This window comes from Cyprinodon variegatus, unplaced genomic scaffold (assembly GCF_000732505.1).
Source record: "Cyprinodon variegatus isolate N-32 unplaced genomic scaffold, C_variegatus-1.0 Scaffold1004, whole genome shotgun sequence".
Classification (NCBI taxonomy): domain Eukaryota; kingdom Metazoa; phylum Chordata; class Actinopteri; order Cyprinodontiformes; family Cyprinodontidae; genus Cyprinodon; species Cyprinodon variegatus.
Window position 1 is genome coordinate 214,092 of NW_015151457.1, and position 19,709 is coordinate 233,800.

The 19,709-nt window shown below is 38.0% G+C and overlaps 1 protein-coding gene across 2 annotated transcripts in view; it reads left to right on the top strand.

Moving 5' to 3' along the window:
* Window positions 1–608: 608 nt before the first annotated feature.
* The window catches only part of fnbp1 (formin binding protein 1), a 70,636-nt gene continuing 51,535 nt past the window's right edge, over window positions 609–19,709 (top strand). The window contains exon 1 of one of the 2 annotated variants that reach the window (XM_015399321.1): window positions 609–920. In XM_015399321.1, the coding sequence (XP_015254807.1) occupies window positions 897–920 (24 nt within the window). In that variant the 5' untranslated portion in view covers window positions 609–896. Of the gene's footprint in view, window positions 921–7,160; window positions 7,276–19,709 lie in introns of those variants that run through there. The other variant, XM_015399316.1, reaches the window with a different exon arrangement.

Consider the following 19,709-nt stretch of genomic DNA (forward strand, 5'->3'; position numbering starts at 1 on the left):
TGACTGTAATCTCAGAATTCTGCCTTTTTTCTCAGAATTCTGATTTTAATCTCAGAATTCTGTCTTTTTTCTCAGAATTCTGATTTTAATCTCAGAATTCTGAATTTTTTCTCAGAATTCTGATTTTAATCTCAGAATTCTAACTTTTTTTCTCAGAATTCTGACTTTAATCTCAGAATTCTGACTTTTTTTCCCCCTCAGATTTCCGACTTTAATCTTAGAATTCTGACTTTAATCTCAGAATTCAGACTCTCTTTTCTCAGAATTCTGACTTTAATCTCAGAATTCAGACTTTTTTTTCTCAGAATTCTGACTTTAATCTCAGACTTCTGACTCTTTTCTCAGAATTCTGACTTTAATCTCAGAATTCAGACTTTTTCACCATATTAAACTGAAATAAAATTTGAAAATCAGTTAAATATATTTTTTTCCCAGTGGCCCTAATCCTCTTCCGAACTCTCCACTTTTCAGCTCTGCAGGAGACAGTAAGTTATAAAAGGGTGGAGGGTTTCCTGGACAGCCCCCGCAGTGACACCCCCCTCCATGCTTCCTCCCCTCCCTCTGCTCTATTAGTGCACGCGCAGGAACAGCTGTCATTGGGTCGCGCGCTGCGTAAAGCAAGACTATCCACTTTGAAGATTATTATGCAGCAGCTCCTTCCAAGCCAGCGTGAATCAGACACGATGAAGCTCTGAAATAAAAAAAAAGGAAGGAAAATCAAAGAGCTGTGATAGGTTTCCCACCGCGTAGCTCTGGCGACAGGCGAATACATCAGAGACAAGAAGAAAAAAAAAAAAACCGTCTCTCTGCTGCCGCTCTCTCTGTTTGTATGTGCGTGTGTTGAAATAACACCTCCATAGCAGTGTGGATTATTTCGAGGACACCGCGCTGAAACCATGAGCTGGGGGACGGAGCTATGGGTGAGTCTCAGCTGTAATCTTTGCTCATTCAGCCTGCTGTGGCTGTAACGGTCCTGAGATGAAAATAAACACGCGTTTATCTCCTCCTGTATGTCGCTGTGCGCGCGTCCAGCCTTGGTGACATTCAGGCTGATTCTAATTATTGCCAAAGCCTCTGATATGTGTGTTTCCCCCTCCCTACATCTGTTATAGTAGTGGGGTTGGAAGGTTTGGGTAAAAATAAAATAAAAATAAAATAATCCCGCAGCTAATGCTAACTCACCATCCATTTTAGTTCACATTTGTGCGTTTCAAATCACGCTTTGCGCACACCCACTCACAATAACAATGTAACAGAGCAGTCCATGGATGTCAGGCTGTCTGCTCAGGCTGCTTCTGTTTATTACTGCCTTATTACAATAGGATGGATTAGTATTAAAGCAGGTAAAACCTGCACTGTGCCTTTCACAGGAAGTATTTTCACTCACTGCCAGTAGAGGAAGTACACATGCTTCTCCCTTTACTAGGTAGCTCACTTGTTATTATACATTAGTACCACTAATGATGTGTAAAAATAAATGTCTGTTGATCCTTTTATTTATTTGTTTACATTTTGTCACCTCACAGCAGCTAATTTCAATCTATTTATGTGGGGATGGCGTGCAATAAACCAAATTGCTGTAAAGTTGAATTGAAATAAACATAGTTTTCCTTTTTTTATATAAAGATCTGAAGAGTTTCCCATGTATTTCTGTTCTGTATTCCAGTTTCACAGTTTCAATTAATGGGAATAACTTTTCTATATAATTACAGCTTTCCACGTGTAGTTACTAAATGGTTTGCCACTCCTCTGTAAGCCGCTCAGTCAGGTTGACTGGGGAACGTCTAAGAGCAGCAATTTTTCAGTCTCGCCGTTCTAAATTGGGTTTAAGTTTCAGCTTTAATCGGTGCCTGCCCTCTCCTTTTATTCACCATTCTGTGGTAGTGCTGTCCGTACGTTTAGAAGTGTTTATTACAGTAATCTATGAGAAAAACAGTTCCCTCAGCATGATACAGCCACCTCTAAAACACCTCTAATGCATCTTTATAAATCAGGTATATATGATGTATAATTTAAATCCATTATACAGAGGGTTTTTCTGTTTGATCAGGTTGCTGCTAAAAGCGACGTTTTGAACAGGATGTTGTCTAGTGGTATCAGAGTAAAGGATCTGTGCACACACGAGTCATGTTATACATTTTCAAATGAACCAAAATATGCCTAAAGTGAAATGTTAAGAGGTTTAAATGTAACTTTGGGAAGATACTGAGGGTTAAAAGCAATAAAAATTCTAATGCTTTATCCTGTAGGCTCAGTGTTTCAAAGCCTGAATAACCAAAATCCTTATTTTGATTTCCACCAAATCAAAGTCCAGCTGTCATGTGCTCATGCTGGTTCATCGTTTTGCCAAACTTTTGTGCTGCACAGCAGCAGGAGGAGGAGGAGACCTCGTAGCCGTCTGGTGATCTCACTGCTTTGCATTCCTCTGCTGTGATGTCACGTTTCATCTGTCTAAAACCTACTCTCAAGGAGCCAGGTAGCCCTTTTATCAAGGCTGCCTCTCTGTCCCTATTATAGCATTTCACCATATTTAGAGGCAGGGAGGAAAGAGACAAACAGTAAATGATGAAAACCGCTCTGGGTCCAGCCTTTTTTTTTTTTTTTACGAGGTGATAATAAGCAGCTCTTGGGAGTGGAAATTCCTTTTGTCTGGGAATTATTTAATATATATGGCCTATGTGTCTGATGTTTGGCAAGGTTCTTCACGTATTCTGATTCAATGTTTGTAAATTTTCATGTGATTTGAAGCGTGTTTGAATCCTATTGGTCTTTAACAGACCGTCCTAATATTTGGTTTGAAACATGTTTATGCAGCACCTGGTCTAACACTCAGAAGGACTTCTCAGCTTTATATGGTTCAACTTAATATGTGGAAGTCAGGTTTATTTCAATAACAAAAGTAAAGTCTAAAGATTATTGCCCCGGTGAAAAGTTTGCCTTTTTCCCTAATGTGTAAATCTGGTTTAGCTTTATTGAATGTTTTTAAGCATGTTGCAGGCAGATTTGGTACTATGTCAATATTCAAGTCCTGTTTATGTCTAATTTTGGTTCAATAGTTGTTAGCTAAAAGCACCTGCATTTGTCTCATTATCGGTCAACTTAAAATGGATGAATATCCATGGGTGTCCAGTCTTTGAAAGGTTACGCCATGTGTGTTTTTCCGTTATTAGAAAATAGATAACAGGAAAAGCTTCACATAATCTCTTCTATAGGCACATTTATTTTCTCTGAATTCTGACACAATCTGAGAGCTTTCTTTCATTATTTTATTTCTGCTGCTTTATATGTCACTTTATTTACTCTTTTATGATTGATCATTCATACCTCATGAGTATGTATGGCCATTTGTTCCTGATGGGTCTATAAAGTGCTCTATAAATACATTTGGTATGGCATGGTACCAGATTGGAATCAAAGTTACTGTATCCAGCTTTATCAATGGCTTGAATGGGGTGAAATATGCAATGCTTGTTAAACTGTTTGAAAGAGAAGAAGTAAATCCAGGGCTGCATAATGTCTCAGATTGCAGCGTTGTTGCCTTACAGAAAGAAGGTCCTGGGTTTGATTCCCAGCCTAGGGTCTTTCTGCATAGATTAACCCTGAAAGGCAAGCAGTTAAAGACAAATAGATAGGAGAAGAACCAAAACAATTGTTTGTTTCACCTGGATAAAGAAAAAAATGGTTTGCACCTGGACTGAAATGTGTTTTTTTCTGTTCTTGACAATATATATATATATATATATAAAAAAATATATATATATATTCTAAAAGAGAAACAGGGTTTGTGGTAAATTGGCGCCTTAGGTTGCTTTCACACTGCTAGTTTGGTGCAGCGATGGTTTCAGGGAACAGTTAAAGTGAGAAAACTCACACCTCAGTTGGAGATTTTGCGTTCTCTAAGAGATTTTTAGTATGTGAAGTATTTCCATGAATTCAAGACTTTAAAAGTCATTAATTTGCTGAAATCATATTTCTAATCTAACTGCATATTTTCTGAAAATCATATAATACAGCTTAATAACACTTTTTAGGTTTCTGTTTGGGCAAGTTAGATTTTAAGATATGAGAGATTATAAACCTTGATCAAACCAAAACTACTTGAGTAACCTGCTGCTGGAGTTCCCCATAAATAGTAATAAACAGTGTTGACTATGAGTCCTTTAGGTTGCTTGGTTGCCAAAGCAAATAGGAAATGTCCCCCTGGCAGACAGAGATGGACATCTGGTTGCCTTGAAACAACCAAAACAGCTTATAGTTTGCTGAGGACTTCGATATACTTCCCTAAATCACTGAAACCGTGCATTTGCCAACTTTCTTAATTTCTTTTGGGCAAATCTGAACACACCACTGAATTCAGAAAAGTGTAGGTGAAAAAGGACAGGCAGATCGCCCTAAACTTTCTTTTCCTCCAACACAATCATATATTTTCTCTTATGTTTTGTATAGGAATTGGACTTTTTTTTTTTTTTACTCTTTGTGATATTCAGAAGTCTAGACTTTTATTATCTCATAATCCTGTTGATCTACAGATCTAATTAGAGATTTCTGATTCCCCAAAGGGAAGGCACAGATGACCAAGTTCATATCACATGGTGTGAAGTTAGAGATTCTGAATTTGCTTCAGCAAAACCCCTTAAAAAACACAAGTTTTTTGTTTCTTTTTCCCACTATTTTTAGTTCCCACCATGGCTTAGTCAGTCACAGAAAGCCAGTATAGCCCAAAGGGCCTTCACAGGCCTCCACATGTACATTCAAGTCTAAGAGTGAGAAGTTTTTTTCTTTTTTAAAGCCTAAAATATTGCAGGGGTGTACTGTATTACATCCAGATGCTTGCTTTGTTTCCTGAATACACTAAGTGGATTCCAGACACCTGTTTCTTTAATCTCAATCTGTTTTGTAAGGAAGCATAGAGAGCTCAGCATATCTCCACAGGTGGTTTGTGCCACTGGAGAGTGTGCTCAGCTCGCTGCGTTGTGTTCAAGTAGCAAAGCATGCAACCTTCCTGTTTGTGTGGCAGCATCCATGCTTTTATGCAAAGCAGAAGAAGCCTGGCTGTGGTTTGGAAAGCTGAAGTAAAGTTCAGTCATAATGGGCAGTGCTGCAGCCAAACAATTTGTCACATAAATAAATCTAATAACTGTCTGCATTTTATACATAGTACAAGACGGCGACACGGAGCAGAGTAATTGCTTCATTTTGGTAACAAAACTTGTTTTATATTCTGTCATAATGCAACCACAGACAGCATTTATGTTACAGACACAAAGTCCTGCGTAGTTGTGTAGAGGAAGAAAAAATAGGACTCTTTAAAAAGAAAAAAAAAAGTCTTTTAATTAAATATCTGAAGTAAGTGGCATGCATTTGTATTCCAACAAATTGTGGCTCCACTTTTAGCAGCAAATACAGCTACAGGTCTACCAGCTTAACACGACTAGAGGCTAAAGTTGAACCTATTGTTCTTTTAAAAATAACTCAGCTGGGGTGGAAGAAGAGTTCATATATACCTAATCAGGTTCAAGTTTCGATCTCTGTGAAAATCTAACAAATATATATTAGTTAACCTAAACCCTTTGCAGATAGTTTAAGATGAAATCTATCAGAAGCCTCCGAGTTTACCCTGTATTTACCACCAGTCGTCCTCTGATCGACTCTGACCTGTTTCCTCGTTCCTGCTAACATTTACACCATCACCATATTTCACCATGGAGATATTGTGCTTAAAGTGAGGCAAAAAGGTTCACCTGATCTTGCCTGAACACTTTGCTTGCAGCATTACTTAAACAGAGTTTTGATTTTGTAGAATAAATGCAAATGGGTGTTACAAATTCTATTTTTTTAATCTACCATAAAATTACTCTCAAATAGAGGTTTGTGGTTGTAATGGAACGAACTCTGAAACCTTTTCACAGATGTTTATACCTTAGAAGCCGCTGAAGCTTTTAGTTCATGTAACACATTTAAGACCAAACATGTATCTTGTTGCAGATATAGCTGCATCTCTCTGCAGCAATTAGTATTTTGCATATAGAACTATTATAACAGGGGTCAGGCGCTCACTATTCACCACATGCATGACACATTTTTTGCACTCATCCTGTTGTTCCTGTGCTGCGAACAGGAAAGCAAGTGACATTTCAGGAAGTGAAGTCAATCTAGGCCAGGGTTGCTCAACTTGTCACCATGATGACTGCGGTGAGGCTGCGCACACATGTCGGACTGTGATATACCCTCTGTTAGCTGTTCGGTATAAACTTCTGCATCACATCGTTCAAATACAGGCTGGAGAGGACAACAAAAATCAGCAGAACTGGATCAAACTGATTGGAGAAGTTTTGGAGAAAAGGCATCAGAGTTAGATAAACGTAACAAAGGAGCAGATTCTGATAGCTCTCTCTTGTTTTCAGCTTTTGTGACTCAGCTCCAACATGTTGAATACCTTTAGTGCAACATCACAGGACTGATTATAGTATTCACTGACTTTATAAACACAATGTGGAAATGTTTGTTGTCGTCATCATTCTGCCCTGAAAAAAAAAAAAATCACCAACTGGATACCCGCAGAGTTGTTGCAAAAAGACAGCATGCACGCAAACTGTAGCAGTAACCTGCAATGTAAAATTTAGTCAGAATGCATATGAGTAAAAGAGTGAAGATAAAGCTCTGTACAGGAAGCCAAAGTGCACCAGCAGTTGACTTTTTTTTTTAAAGAGAAAATAAAAAAATCTTTAAAGGAAATCATAATTTTTTTTTGTAAAAGCAGAGAATTGGGAAATGGATCCTAAATCACGTGCATCCTACTTTTCCCTTTATAGGACAATGTACAAATTCAGCTGAAAAAATGGGGAAGTAAAATCAAATACATTTGATTTGGTTGCAGTGAAAAAAAAAGTAAAAAGAAATGGCTAAAACTGAAATCATACAAGAATATTTTAAAGCGAACTTAGCTCGCTGACCCTTCTACATGGTGTCAAGTCTGCACTGAAGTTAGACAAAAAAGACGCGTGGGGTCTAAAACCAAAATGGTATCAAAGGTGATATATAACCAGAAACAGCACAAGTGTAAGTGAAAACCAGCCAGTTGTCACACCTCTTCACCATTATTCTCACCTTATAAGTCTCACTTCCCACATGTGAGTCGTTTGGGAAGTAGATGTATCGGACATTTTACACTAACGTATGCAGTCGTTTTTCAACTCTGTGGAATGAAGGTGGATTTCTCTGCAAAACGGCAGCATGGACAAAGTTGAAACTCTGATCAAAGAGCAGCAGCTTAAGGTGAGTCAAACTTGAATTGTGTGCAAGGGATTGTCTGGAAAGACTTAAGACACAATAGTGGCATAGAACCCTTTCACCCAGCCAGAGGGGCCTAGACTAACTTTGGCTGTACATTCCCAGCGCTGGGATGTCTCAGCTCGTTTCCTTGGGCTTTTATTTGGCCTTTGAAACACCCTGGTGTTATACTTTAAATCTCCTCAGTCTATCCAATTCCAGTATATCATCTTGAGTCAGGCTTCAACCCCTCTGGGTTTAGTTGCATCCCCCCCGCTGCTTGCTTGACATTGGAGATCACTTGCAGGACTGAAACATGAGCCGCCTTGTTTCCATAAGAGACTGATAGCTTTGCCAGACTACAGTGGACCTGCTCGCCAAATCACACCTGCTTCCTCGATGAGACTCCCTCAGGGACAATTTTGTTTTGTAATCTTTTGATTAAATGAATTTAATTAAGCATTTATCATGGAGAGATTTTTTTAATTCTAAGCAACTTATTTGCTTGTTTTAATTACCCATAATTACTCAATATGTGCTGCAGAATTTATGGACTGAACCTTGCAGCCGATCTTGGCTTTTCTTTCTAGGTTTAAAAGATAAAAATAAAAATGATAAGAAATGCTACACATGTCTCGATTCAAAAAAGAGAAGTAACATTTAACAAATCAAACTAAAATACTGACAGTCAATAGCAGCAATGGATCCGCTACACGTGCTTTCAACCTATAGCTGCTATATGCAGCAACGAATTGGTGAATGCATGCATCTATTGCTACTACAGCTATTACTTAACTTTCAGGCATGCAATACATTTAAGCTAGAGATAAAGTCTACAGGCGAATGAATGGGATCTCCTGATTTCTTAGCATTCTTATTCCATTAGATTCTGTTATCTAAAAGCCAAACTGTGTTAAGCGGATTGAATTTTGCTGTCTTATTTAATATACATTTTGATATTTTATAAGAGGTGTAGCAACAAGATGCAATGGTCTTTCTCAGTGGAAATTAGAGGAAGCAACTTGTCTTCAAAAGGTCATAAGGTTTTGGAATGATTTGAAAGTTTTCTCCAGTGCATTTACAGTACAGTACAGTGGCCTGGGAAGCATTGCCCTGCAGGCATACAGTTATACACATAGTGTTCTATCTTCTCCTTTTTGTGGCCTCCATGATGCAAACATCCACAGCAGCAGCCCCTTCAGCTATCCAAGAATCTAAAGGTAGAGGCCAGTTTTCTGGCCAAAGGAGAGGTTCTGTGGAACTAGCTCCAAACACCCTTGATCTCCATATTTTGAAGAGAAAGCAGGTTGCACCAGTTTCCCGTTGGTGCCACATAATATTGCATATATTTAAAGGTAGAGATCAACAGAAAGACTTTTTTTAAGCTGATGAATTTTGGGACTGATTCTTTAGGCTGATATGACCTTGTTTTTCTGCATTTATATTATAAAAATGTCACAATGGTAACAAATGTTACACAAATCTCTGTATAAACCAAAATAAATATTTTTTGACAATTCAAAGAAGATACATAACGAATGTAGAGAGTGTCAATGCCTCCAAACTTGATGCACGGCTGCCCAACGCACCAATGAATCTGTATATGAATGCACACATTAGACAATACCTAAATACACTAATATGAGGCAGAAATATTGGCCAGCTAATGTATCTGATTATCTCTAGTAATAATTAAGTCATGGACAGTACAGTATGCACCCACATGGCCCATATCAACAACTGCCACAGGCTTGACACTTTTATTTTTGTAAGGAAACTGAATTATTGAAAAAAGTATGTTTTAAAAGAAGATTAAAAAGTTGCAAACACCAGAGGTTAGATCTGCTGAAGGAAATGGCAGCTCATCAGTAGAAATATAACTTAATGTATGCAGGAGGAGTTCCCGATTGAAGAATTGCAGCTGGATCACATGAGAGTGAATGCTTCCTAGCATTCACACAACCAGCTTAAATGACTTGTTAACACTATCAGTTTGCATAACCGTTTTTGTAAGCCGAGCTGTTTCCTCACCTTAAAACCGAGGGTGTATCTGGAACTGACTGGTCATCTTGTCTTTGAAAAACGTGACTCAGTCTCTTCCTAGCGAGGTTTGTTACAGCCCCTTATCTTACATCACAGCCTTCTTCTTGTAAATCATACGCCTCTTTTCCTAAAGCAACTGATAGAGCCTTGCAGTCACTCCTCTGCTCCTAAATGCTTTTTTATTCTTCTACATACTAGAGATGTGATTTGGTCTTAAGGTGGCGACTGTATCAAGTTTCCCCAGCAGTGGCAGCAGAGAACATTGTTGGCTATTTATAGCAAGTCAAGGTGGATGATTGTGAACAAAAGGCTGCAGCAACCCTTACCATTAAACTCCCTGTTCAATTCTCTGGTTTAGGTTGTAACTATGTAGCCCATAAGCAGTGGAAGCTAAAGATCACTACTAAAAAGAGGGAGGGTGATATCACAGATTGTATGGGTAAACATGATAAGAAAGACTGTATCACACTGTGGTCTCAGATGAACATTCATGCTTGCGTCTGAGGCCACGCTACAATGAGTTTGCTGCTTCTGTAGCCGAAGCGTCGTCACTCTGCTTCCTTAATATCTCTCTGTTCCAGGCGGTGCCACATGTGGTTCAGGACATGTGCAAACACTGACCGCAGTGTTTCCTTTTTGTTTGCTTGGGTTAAGGTTAAATGATTCAAACCGGTGTTAAAAAACATTTCAGCACGATCTGTCAAACTGCAGGGAATTAATCCAGCACTGACTCCTGCCCACTCTTGAATTTCTTCATATTGCCTCCTCTGCTTTTATGTCTTTTATCCATCTGACTCATTCTGCTAACGGACACCACTTCAGGATTTTCCTTACTTCTTTAAAAACTACTTAATCTCTTAGGCTATTTTTTTTCCAAACAGTTGGGAGTTTAAATGTAAATCATGCTGAAGATAAAACATAACTGGATTAGAATATGCTTTCAACATTTTGTTCTGTTTCAGTTATTGTTATGCTTTGTTTTATTCATTAACAAATTCCCCCATGGCACGAAAATCATCCTTTATACCATAAATTGAAACTTACTGCCTGCAAGAAAAAGTCCTCATGGTGCCAAGCATTCTTGCATTAAATACCACCTTTTCTCATATCCTGAAATGAGGCGTGTAGGGGTGGTGTGAAAGGGCTGCCATGTAATTCTGAAAGCCTGGGAAACTCCAGAGGAGATTTTGCTCATTTAGATCAGAGGATCATGTATTATACAAATTTCTCAATTCCTTTGACCCACCCGCATGAAAAGTTAGATGGTATTTGCACCAATGGAGAACTGAGAAAGGAATGTAGGTATGATTTCATGTTAGCTTGAGTTGTTACCAGGTTAACTTAGTGTATTTTGAAACATAAGATGAGATAACTGAGTTCACTAGAACTAACATAGATCAATAACATGAACCTAAACATAGATCTGGGACTAAACAAATTTCTGACAAATACAAACTGCTACACTAGAAAAAAATCAAAATCTAGATAAGTAATTTTTTCTTAAAATAAATGCATTTGTTCTTGTATTTAGGAGGTAAAAGAGACATTTTGCCAATTGAACAAGACAATTTACACTTAAAATAAGTGTAAATTGTGAGAGAAAAAGTGAGAGAAAAGAATTCTTAAAAATATAATCTTCGGTCTTTATAAATTTTAGAATACTGAGTTGGGGGAATCTTCATCAGTGCAGACAAAGCACCTGCACAGTGTGACAGAATTTTAGCTGAATGAATTATCTAATACTTGGTTAGACATTGATGCATTGCGTAATAATAAGCTTAACTTTCAAAATTTAACAATCCTTCCATAATGTCTACTAAATAAAAAGATGTTTTGGTCAATAATCTTCCGGAGTAGGCCTCAGACCTCTAAGTTGTTTAGGTGTTAAGAATTTTGGATGGTATGATGAGTGTTTTTGTTAAAAATTAGGTTAAAAAAAATATTTTTCTTACGTGTATAAGTTAAGAAATTTTAAACTGGTAAACCCAAGAGAGAACAGAAATCTAAAGTAGGATATGATAAACATGAATTATTCACAACTGGATTGAATTCCGGTAAACTGTCGAAGAACGAGTCCAACTTCTAGTAAGCAGTTCAGTAAGGGGCACCCTGCATGAAGCGGCATCGCACATGATGGATAAAAAAAAATATTTCATCTATTTATGAACTGAAACTGTAGCCATGCAGTGCCAGCTTAGTGTAGAGTGCAAAACGAATGTGTTTAATCAAGTCTCTCATTTACATCCACAGTATAATCTAGTACAACTTGTTTGTAATTTTTTTTTTTCCACATTGCAAAATGTCTGATGCAGTCACGTTTGATTTAAACATAACTGGTAATCATAAAGGGTATATTTTAGCTCTCCAGAGGAACATCTTGTTCTAAAATCTTTTGATTGCTGCTTTGAACAGAGCATGTCGCAACAGCCTGTGGCAGAAATGCTTTAGAACAAGTTTCACCTGAGACCAATGTAGCAACGTTACTGTATATAGGAAGTTCAACCTACTGAATAGCATTGAAACCTCTCCCTTTAGCCTCCTGCTTGTTTCATTTCATTTCTGGGGCTTTAACTGCAGAGTTACACTGTTAGAGCAGAAAACTAATATTAATGTTCGTAAATGTGCCAATCCAGTATCAAGAGAGATAAGTGACACTTTTTATTGGCCAAATATGATCAAAAGTATGGAGAGCAGTAATTAATGGCATAGTGAAACGCTGTTTAAGGAGAGCATCGATTGTAGAACCTGCCAAGAGACTGTACCCCTGATGAAACATGGTAGCAACAGCATCATGCTGTGGTGATGGTTTCTCTTTGCATAGACAGGGAAACTGCTCAGAGTTGCTGAAAAACAGAATGAAACATTAGTTATTGGATGCAAAGACCTGAGACTGGGCTAGAAGTTCCCCATCTGGCAAGAGCTTAACCGTAAACATGCCATCAGAGCTTCAATGGAAGCTTGTTAGAGATCCAATTCAAATAAGAAGTAAAACTGGAAAGTGGATGTTTTCCGGAGCTAGTATTCAGATCAGACCCCAATGAGGGTGGACACATACCCCTAATGACAAGCAGCTTCATCTGCAGCAAAATGTGGTTCGAATAGAGCTAGACATCCGAATTTTTTTGTCTATTCATAGACGTGCGTTTTGTTTGTGGGTGTGAAGTCATGGTGACAAGGTGTTGTTTTATCTGCAGTTCATTGGTAGTAAGTTTATGCTAAAGTTCAGAGTTTGCTTCATTCCTGGGAGCATATTATATAAGAATTAAATAGCCTTATCCTCACCAAAAGGAACAAAAACAGCTCAGCAGGAACAAAGGCTTGTGTGTCTTAGTTGCCCTAGCGGGATTAATCCACAGAGCAGCCTAATGGGTGTTAAAGGCAGGTACAAGGGAGGTTTAGTAATCAGATTAATAACAGGGTCATTTAATCAAGTACCCTGCTTGTTGTTTCTCTCATTGCTCTTGTTGCTTGACATCTATTCGGCGAGCTTCCATTCTCCCCTTGTGAGCCATCCGGCTTCCGTTTGGTGGAGTTTAAATCCATCTAGACTTTTAAGTTCAACTAAGTTTTTTTTTCTTTTCTTTTATCCCTCCGAGATGGATTAACTCTGTTCAGGGCTTTTTGTTTTTCTTTTTTTTTTTTGTGCGCTCCTTGCAAGAAAAATGTTGAGAAGAAGAAGTCAGTTTTTTGTGCTCGTGGAAAATGCTCTTTCTGTGAAAGCGGAAAAAGAAGAGGAGCAAAAAGAAGAGGAGCAGACAGTCAGCCCCTATGAGGAGTATCTTCAGATGCTCTTTCAGTTCAAGACGACCAGTGCTGTAAGTGGGCCGAGGACAGGTTTTCCATTGAAACAATGCATGCGTTGCACACAGTTAAGGCTTCGAGCTAAAGTCCAACATGCCATGACAAAAATCTAATATAAAACAGCAGAACAAGATGAGTTAAATCAATGCAATGAGGTAGATTAATAAGGTTGCTGCGTTCCAACTGAATGTCATGTAAATTTTGAAAAAGAAAATGCTAATTGACCTATTTCAATCCATTGGAGAGAGTCAACCAGGTGTAGTTAAATGTAATATTGTCATATGTTTACATAGATTGGCCTAGTAATGGGCGGAGGTTTTAATGAGCGTGTTGCAATCAGGCAAGTTGTATTTGCTTTATCATGTCAGCCTGTATTAGTGACGTTACGTGCTATCTGGAGACGCTGAGACAGAAATGTAGTTTTATTAGCACACCAGCAGCGGAAAGAGGTAAATACTTGCTAAATCAGAGCTTCTCATACAAATGTTCATCTATTTTTATGTGCATTTAATTTTTTTAAGTAAAAAAACAAAAAAGTGAGCTCAAAAACCAAAAAATGTAAAGGTGAAATTTACTATTTTAATGGCATGTTTTTCGATTCCATCAAGCTCTTGTAATGCGATACAGGTGGATGAGATTCAGAGTTTTTTTTTTTGTTTGAGCTTCCTCACAGCCTGTTGGATGGAGTTGTTCTTTGCTTTGCTGGTTCTGACCGAAAAGACTAATCATCCTCCTTCCTGATGGCAGCAGGCTGGGGTCAGCTGCCATCTGCAAAACCCTACTTAGCAACAAGTGGAAGACTTTTCTTGATGGATCCAACCATAGATTCAGAGATCGTCTCTCAGTGCGGCACACATGCATAGACAAGAGGTTAGAAAAACATGCTTAGACAGGAAATGTCATATATAAACCTGGAACCTGCTGAGAGCTCCCACTGCACAAACAAGCTGCTGATTCATACGTCTTCATTTGGCTGCAAGCATGTGTTGCATTGCCTTTTCCTTTTGAGATGTATTAGCCATTAAACACCACTATAGAAATAGCAGTGCACTGAAAAAATATTATTTTCACTGAAATATAACGGAAATATAACCTGAAAAAATAGAAAATACAGCTTTTAAATAATGATTTAATTCATTATGGTTAAAAGGATCAATTACCCTCTTTTAATCTAACATTATCCTGTTGCTCTCGGCAAAAATGACCTGATTCATTGGAAGTTTTTTGAGCATGAACAGCCCAATTAAAGATACAGCAGTGTCTCAGTCAGTTTAAGTACAAACTTTGACTAAGCCAATCGGATTTGTTTTTCGGCGGCCGGATATTCTCCTTTTGGGTTTTCTGATTAAGAGCAGAATTTTGATGCATTTCCTGAAGAGTAAAAGCAGCTTCAGACTATGGGGTTTTCTGAAATTATGTTAGTTTTAACCAGATCTAATGCTGTTGTGACCTCATTCTGACTTCCTGATGGAGATGTTAACTCACTCTTTGCCCCTCGTCTATTGGCCTAAAACTATGTCCGGTTTTCTAAATTTATATATCAGTGGAAATTTAGAATTGGCACTGCAATTCTTTTCAATCTCTTCGTTTTTCGCAAAAAAGGAGGAGTTTAATTTAGGTTTTATGTGCTAATTTTGCACCTGCTTCCTGATTTTAGATATTTTTTTCTAAAGCTTTACCACAAATCTTTTGCTAATTCATAGTCAATTATTGTTTATGCGTTTGAGCAGCCATTTTGATATTATAATTCATTATTGGAGTTGATAGAAGGTCGTAAGGGCTACTTATTAGAGTAGTAGAAGATAATCACTAAATGCAATGAAAGAAAACTCCCCTTTTCTTTGTGGAACTGCTCTCTGTGACAGATGTCAAAGGGATATCATGATAATTTTGATAACCAGAATTTAAATATTGGATGACATCAGCTTTAGCCTTGCTCGTGGTTGTCATCTGTATTTTTCTGAGCCAGTGTGTTTGCATGAATCTCTTCCTAAGAACTTATTTCCACTGGCCTGCAGTTGCTTTGTTCAGACCCCGCTTTCTTGGACAAAGCATGGTGTGTGTTTGAGAGGGGGTTTGGCATCTCTGTTAAATATTTGTTCTTGCTGCTGGACGCCTACTGTTATGAGTCGCTGCAGCAGTCGGCTCATGGATGATGGCAGTTGTGTGGTTCTGGTTGACAGGATTTCTCCTCACTTGAGTCTTTGAAGATGTGGATCCAGTGTACTTAGGTGGTTTCTACATGCCCTGTGAGAATATGATTGATTGATGAAAGAACAACTCCGTCACTTCAAACATTTTGTGTCTTTTTTTTCTCAGTGAGGCCGGTGAGGGTTGCTGGAACAATTCATCCATTTGTTTGTAGTTTTAATTGGTTGGAGTCTCACAGTCCGGTGAACAGACCCGTTTGTCAGCTAATGAGACTCAGAAATGTAAAAAAAATTGAGGTTTTTGTGTCTTTTAATAAAGACAAAATTAGTGAAACAACAATTCAAACAAGACCATTTTTGATCCAGACACAGTGCTACATACATGCAAAAATCCTTTCCTTATTATGAATGAAAATACAATTGGTAGAGAAATCTGAAACGTTTGATGTGCATTTGCATATAGTTCTTCTGAAACTACCTTTTTCCTCAATTATAATAGATGCAAACCTTTCAGGAAATGGCTTCCCCCCCATGCAGGAGACAGAAAATAATGTTCTTTGTCTTCTTCCTGGCAGACTGCCCTAGAGCAAATGGAAGAGTCACCCTTTTCTAAAAAAGGTTCTTTGGTCAAAATGAGACCAGAGCAACCCGACCATGATGGTGACAGTAAACTCAAACTGTGGGGATGATTTTCTTCAGCTGTTGGGATTTGATGGGAAGATGGATGGAGCCAGGTAAAGTGTAACAGTAAAACTGTTACAGGCGGCAAGAGATTGGAGTAAAGGTTAACCTTCCAGTAGGACATTAAGTAACAGTGCAGCCAAAGTAACAACATAATGGTTCTGATTAGATATACTGACTCTTATTTAGAATTGGTGGTGACATTTAAAAATGTGTCTTTGCAGAGATTGTTATTCTAATCTGTCTGAGCTAAAGTTGTTTTGCAAAGGGAAAAAAGCATGGCTTATAGCTGACTTGATGCAAGCTTTTTTCTTCACAACAGCAGCTTTCTTCCTGCCTCTAACCTATTTTCAACCTTGGATCTTTGCAGCTCCTCCAGAGTTAATGCATCCCTCCCACCCTGCAAGTTTAGATGGCAGCCATTTTTTGTTAGGTTTGCAGTGTGCACATTTTTGGTTGAAGGATTGCACTGTTGATGCATTGGATATCCAAATCATAGAGGGATGTTTTTTTAAAGCTAACCCTGCCTAAAAAATCTTTGCTTCTTTATTCCTGCACCATCTCATCGGATCTTTGGTCTTTATGATGATGTTTGTTCAGGAATGATCTCTGACAAAGCACAGAACTTCCACATAGGTGGACCCTTTTTAATACTTTCTGTTGAATTTTTCAGCATTATTTAACAACACTGAAATGGAGAGAACTTATAAAAGATTTTTAGTTTTCATTTGTAATTAACCCATCTATCCTGTTTTATCATCACCTCATATTATTTCCTTTATTTCCATCCTTTTTGTTGGTCTGTAACAGCAAATCTTAGTAAAACATTTTTTTTTATTGTAGTGTGATAAAATGCAAGAACATAAGTTAAATCGTCTTTTGTAAGTATGTTTGTGGGTTTGCAGATGTTTTCAGTATGGCTAACCCCAACCCCCTCCTACCAGTCTATACTTATTAGTCCACAGGCTGAACAAATGAAAGAGGAATCATTAAAAAGGCCTATTTTCTCATTGTTCTCTGTCCAGCAGAACATCTGTCCTCTAAAGGCCAGCTGATCTTCAAATGTTGTCCTTTTCTTTTCTGTTCCATGCTAACTGTGCCCTCCCACTGACAGGTTGGGAACAATTGAAGTTGGTAGGTTTGAAAAGGCTTCATCTTCCCTTTTAAAGTTCATCAGAGTTACCTTCATCTAAAACATCCTCACTGTTACTCTTCTAAGATTAGGAATTGGACAGATTCTCCCTTCCTTATACGTTCACTTTCTACATTTGAATATGCTCTAATTCTTCTCAGATATTTCTGCTTTTGTTTTATGCTTTGTCAGCCCCTATCCTCCCGTTGACATAAACTCTCCCCCTCCCTAAGTGTTTTCAATGGTGTATTGATTAAAGCTGCGATCACCAGAGCAGCACGCCCTCTGCGGTGGCGGGCATGCCCCATTAAAGTAAATTGTCCCCAGAAATGTTTGCTCAGGGGTTTTAAAATCAGTACATTTCTTTGACCATTATGTTATAAATCCACTCTATTACTGTGAAGGGTGTACTACAGGAGAGCCTTAACCTTCACTCTCCTTTTTCAACTTTTTCATCAGCTTTTCTTTAGAACTGAAATAGGAAAGTGTCTAAAACCATCGATATTTGCGAGATTTACATGTTGGAAAAGCATTTGCCAGTATGTTGTTAGTCAGTTAGTCACTTTCGCTTTTAATCTATGTTATTATTTTAATTTTGAAAGATTTTGCTTGATGATTTTATCCTTACTGCCATCTGTTTTTATGCGTCACTTTTATTTTCCTGATAATGAACGAATCAATCATTAAAACCTTTCCTTTATGTCCTCCACCACCTGCAGAATGATAGACTGGAAACATAAGTCCACTCAGTGTTTAAAGCTTAATGATTTGACTGATGCTAGACTAATAATGCACGCTGAACTCCTGGTATGGCCTTGATTGAGCGATTTGGACTGAACCAGTTGCTAAATAATTTGCATTAGTTGAGATTAACCACTAGCCTGATACATTAACCTGCACCATAATCCCCATCTCTACTTAGGGGGGCTTTACAGGGTCAGGAGACTGATCCTGAAACAAACATGAACTTGTTTTCTTTTCTTACAGCCAGTAGGGAACCAACATGTATTTAGCAACTACTAAAATGGATTCTATTTTTGAATCCCTAATTTCCTGCATTAAAAAAAGGATTGTTTTTAGCTGCAGGGTTCTATTTATTTTCCTTTCATGTTCTTCTACAATAGCGCTTGCATCACGGCGAGCAGGGCTGTGGCCTGAAATAACAAGCCGAGCAGTTCTGGAAGGGATCTCCCACATACTGTATCCCCCTGTGTGGGAGCAAGGTTAGGTGTCAGAGGCTGCAGATGAAAGAATAGATGTAAGTCAAGGTCAGGGACTTGATAGGAGGGTGGGAGTTAAAATCACTAAGTTCTGTGTGCAGGTCTGACCTGAATGCAGCCAACTGTTGCAGAGTTACTAACAGTGTTCTATTTGCATGCATGGTCCATGAGATAACATTGTGTAAAACAGAAGTATGTTCATTTTGCATTTTTAGTCAGAACTGCTTGAATCATTGACACTCTGGTGCTTTATAGTTTCCACTGGGGAGTAGTGGGGGCAGAAATTACTCATAAAAAAAATAGAGTCTAACATTATATGAAGAAATAGTTCTGAAAAGCTTTAATAAGATGTTAATATAAAACTTTAATATAAAGTTAATTTTGAATTAGCAATTTAATATTTATATATATTGCTGACAGTACAGGTTGGTTAAAAATAAATGAGACTAACTTTATATATGTGCCTTTATACAGTCAGGCCTGTACAAAACCGAACAGTGATCTAAAACAATACTGCTTAACAGACCAAAAGTTCATTTCACAAGACGATTTCCATTCATAAGCAACTGCACAATGAAAGATTACAGATTAATAAAATAAAGTTGATTATTATTATTTTACAATAAAAAGGAAGTAGGATGGATAAATGTCCCCATTAGTGATCTTCTATGTGATACATGTACTTACCCTAATGATTACCCTAAAAAATGGAAGTCAGTGTACTGATCTATAGCACAGCACATACTCTTAAACTGGTGTTATATTTTGCTGTTTGCAATAGTTTATCTTTCCTTTTAGCAGAAAAGTAGAGCGATTCGCTCTATTTTCCATGTAAACATCAGGTTCTGTGTGAAAAAGAGTCCGATACAAACCGAAGAGCAGTTTCAAGCTTCATAAAGTCACATTTACATTAATCTTTGTAGCAATTGGGGCATTAAAGTTATTTCAAGGAGGTGGAAGTCTTCCTTGGTCTTGAGCCACACAATGCCATTCAAACCAAACCAGTGAAAAGCTTTTTTAATGACAGAGTTTGGTTTTGTCAAATTGAACCTATCCTGGACCCTGAAGCAGACCAGAGAATCCTATATGGTCTCGGTTTGTCTGCATCCTGGAGCGATCTGGTTACTTTTGGGTTCCAGTGTAACTAAAACAGGGTAGGAGGATGAACTGATCAGCTTTTTCCCCAGCCGACATCCTGAATGTAGACATTAGAATCCAACTTCTCTGTCGAAGTCTCTGGACGGCATAGACCATCGCTAATACTACTGTAGCTGACATGTAAACATTTGTACAACTAGCTGATTGCAAGACATTGAATAAAACCTCGCTCCATCATTGAAATGTGGTCTGTGCTAGCTTATTACTTCTTACACTTGCCATTTATATATATACATATATATATACCTTTGAATT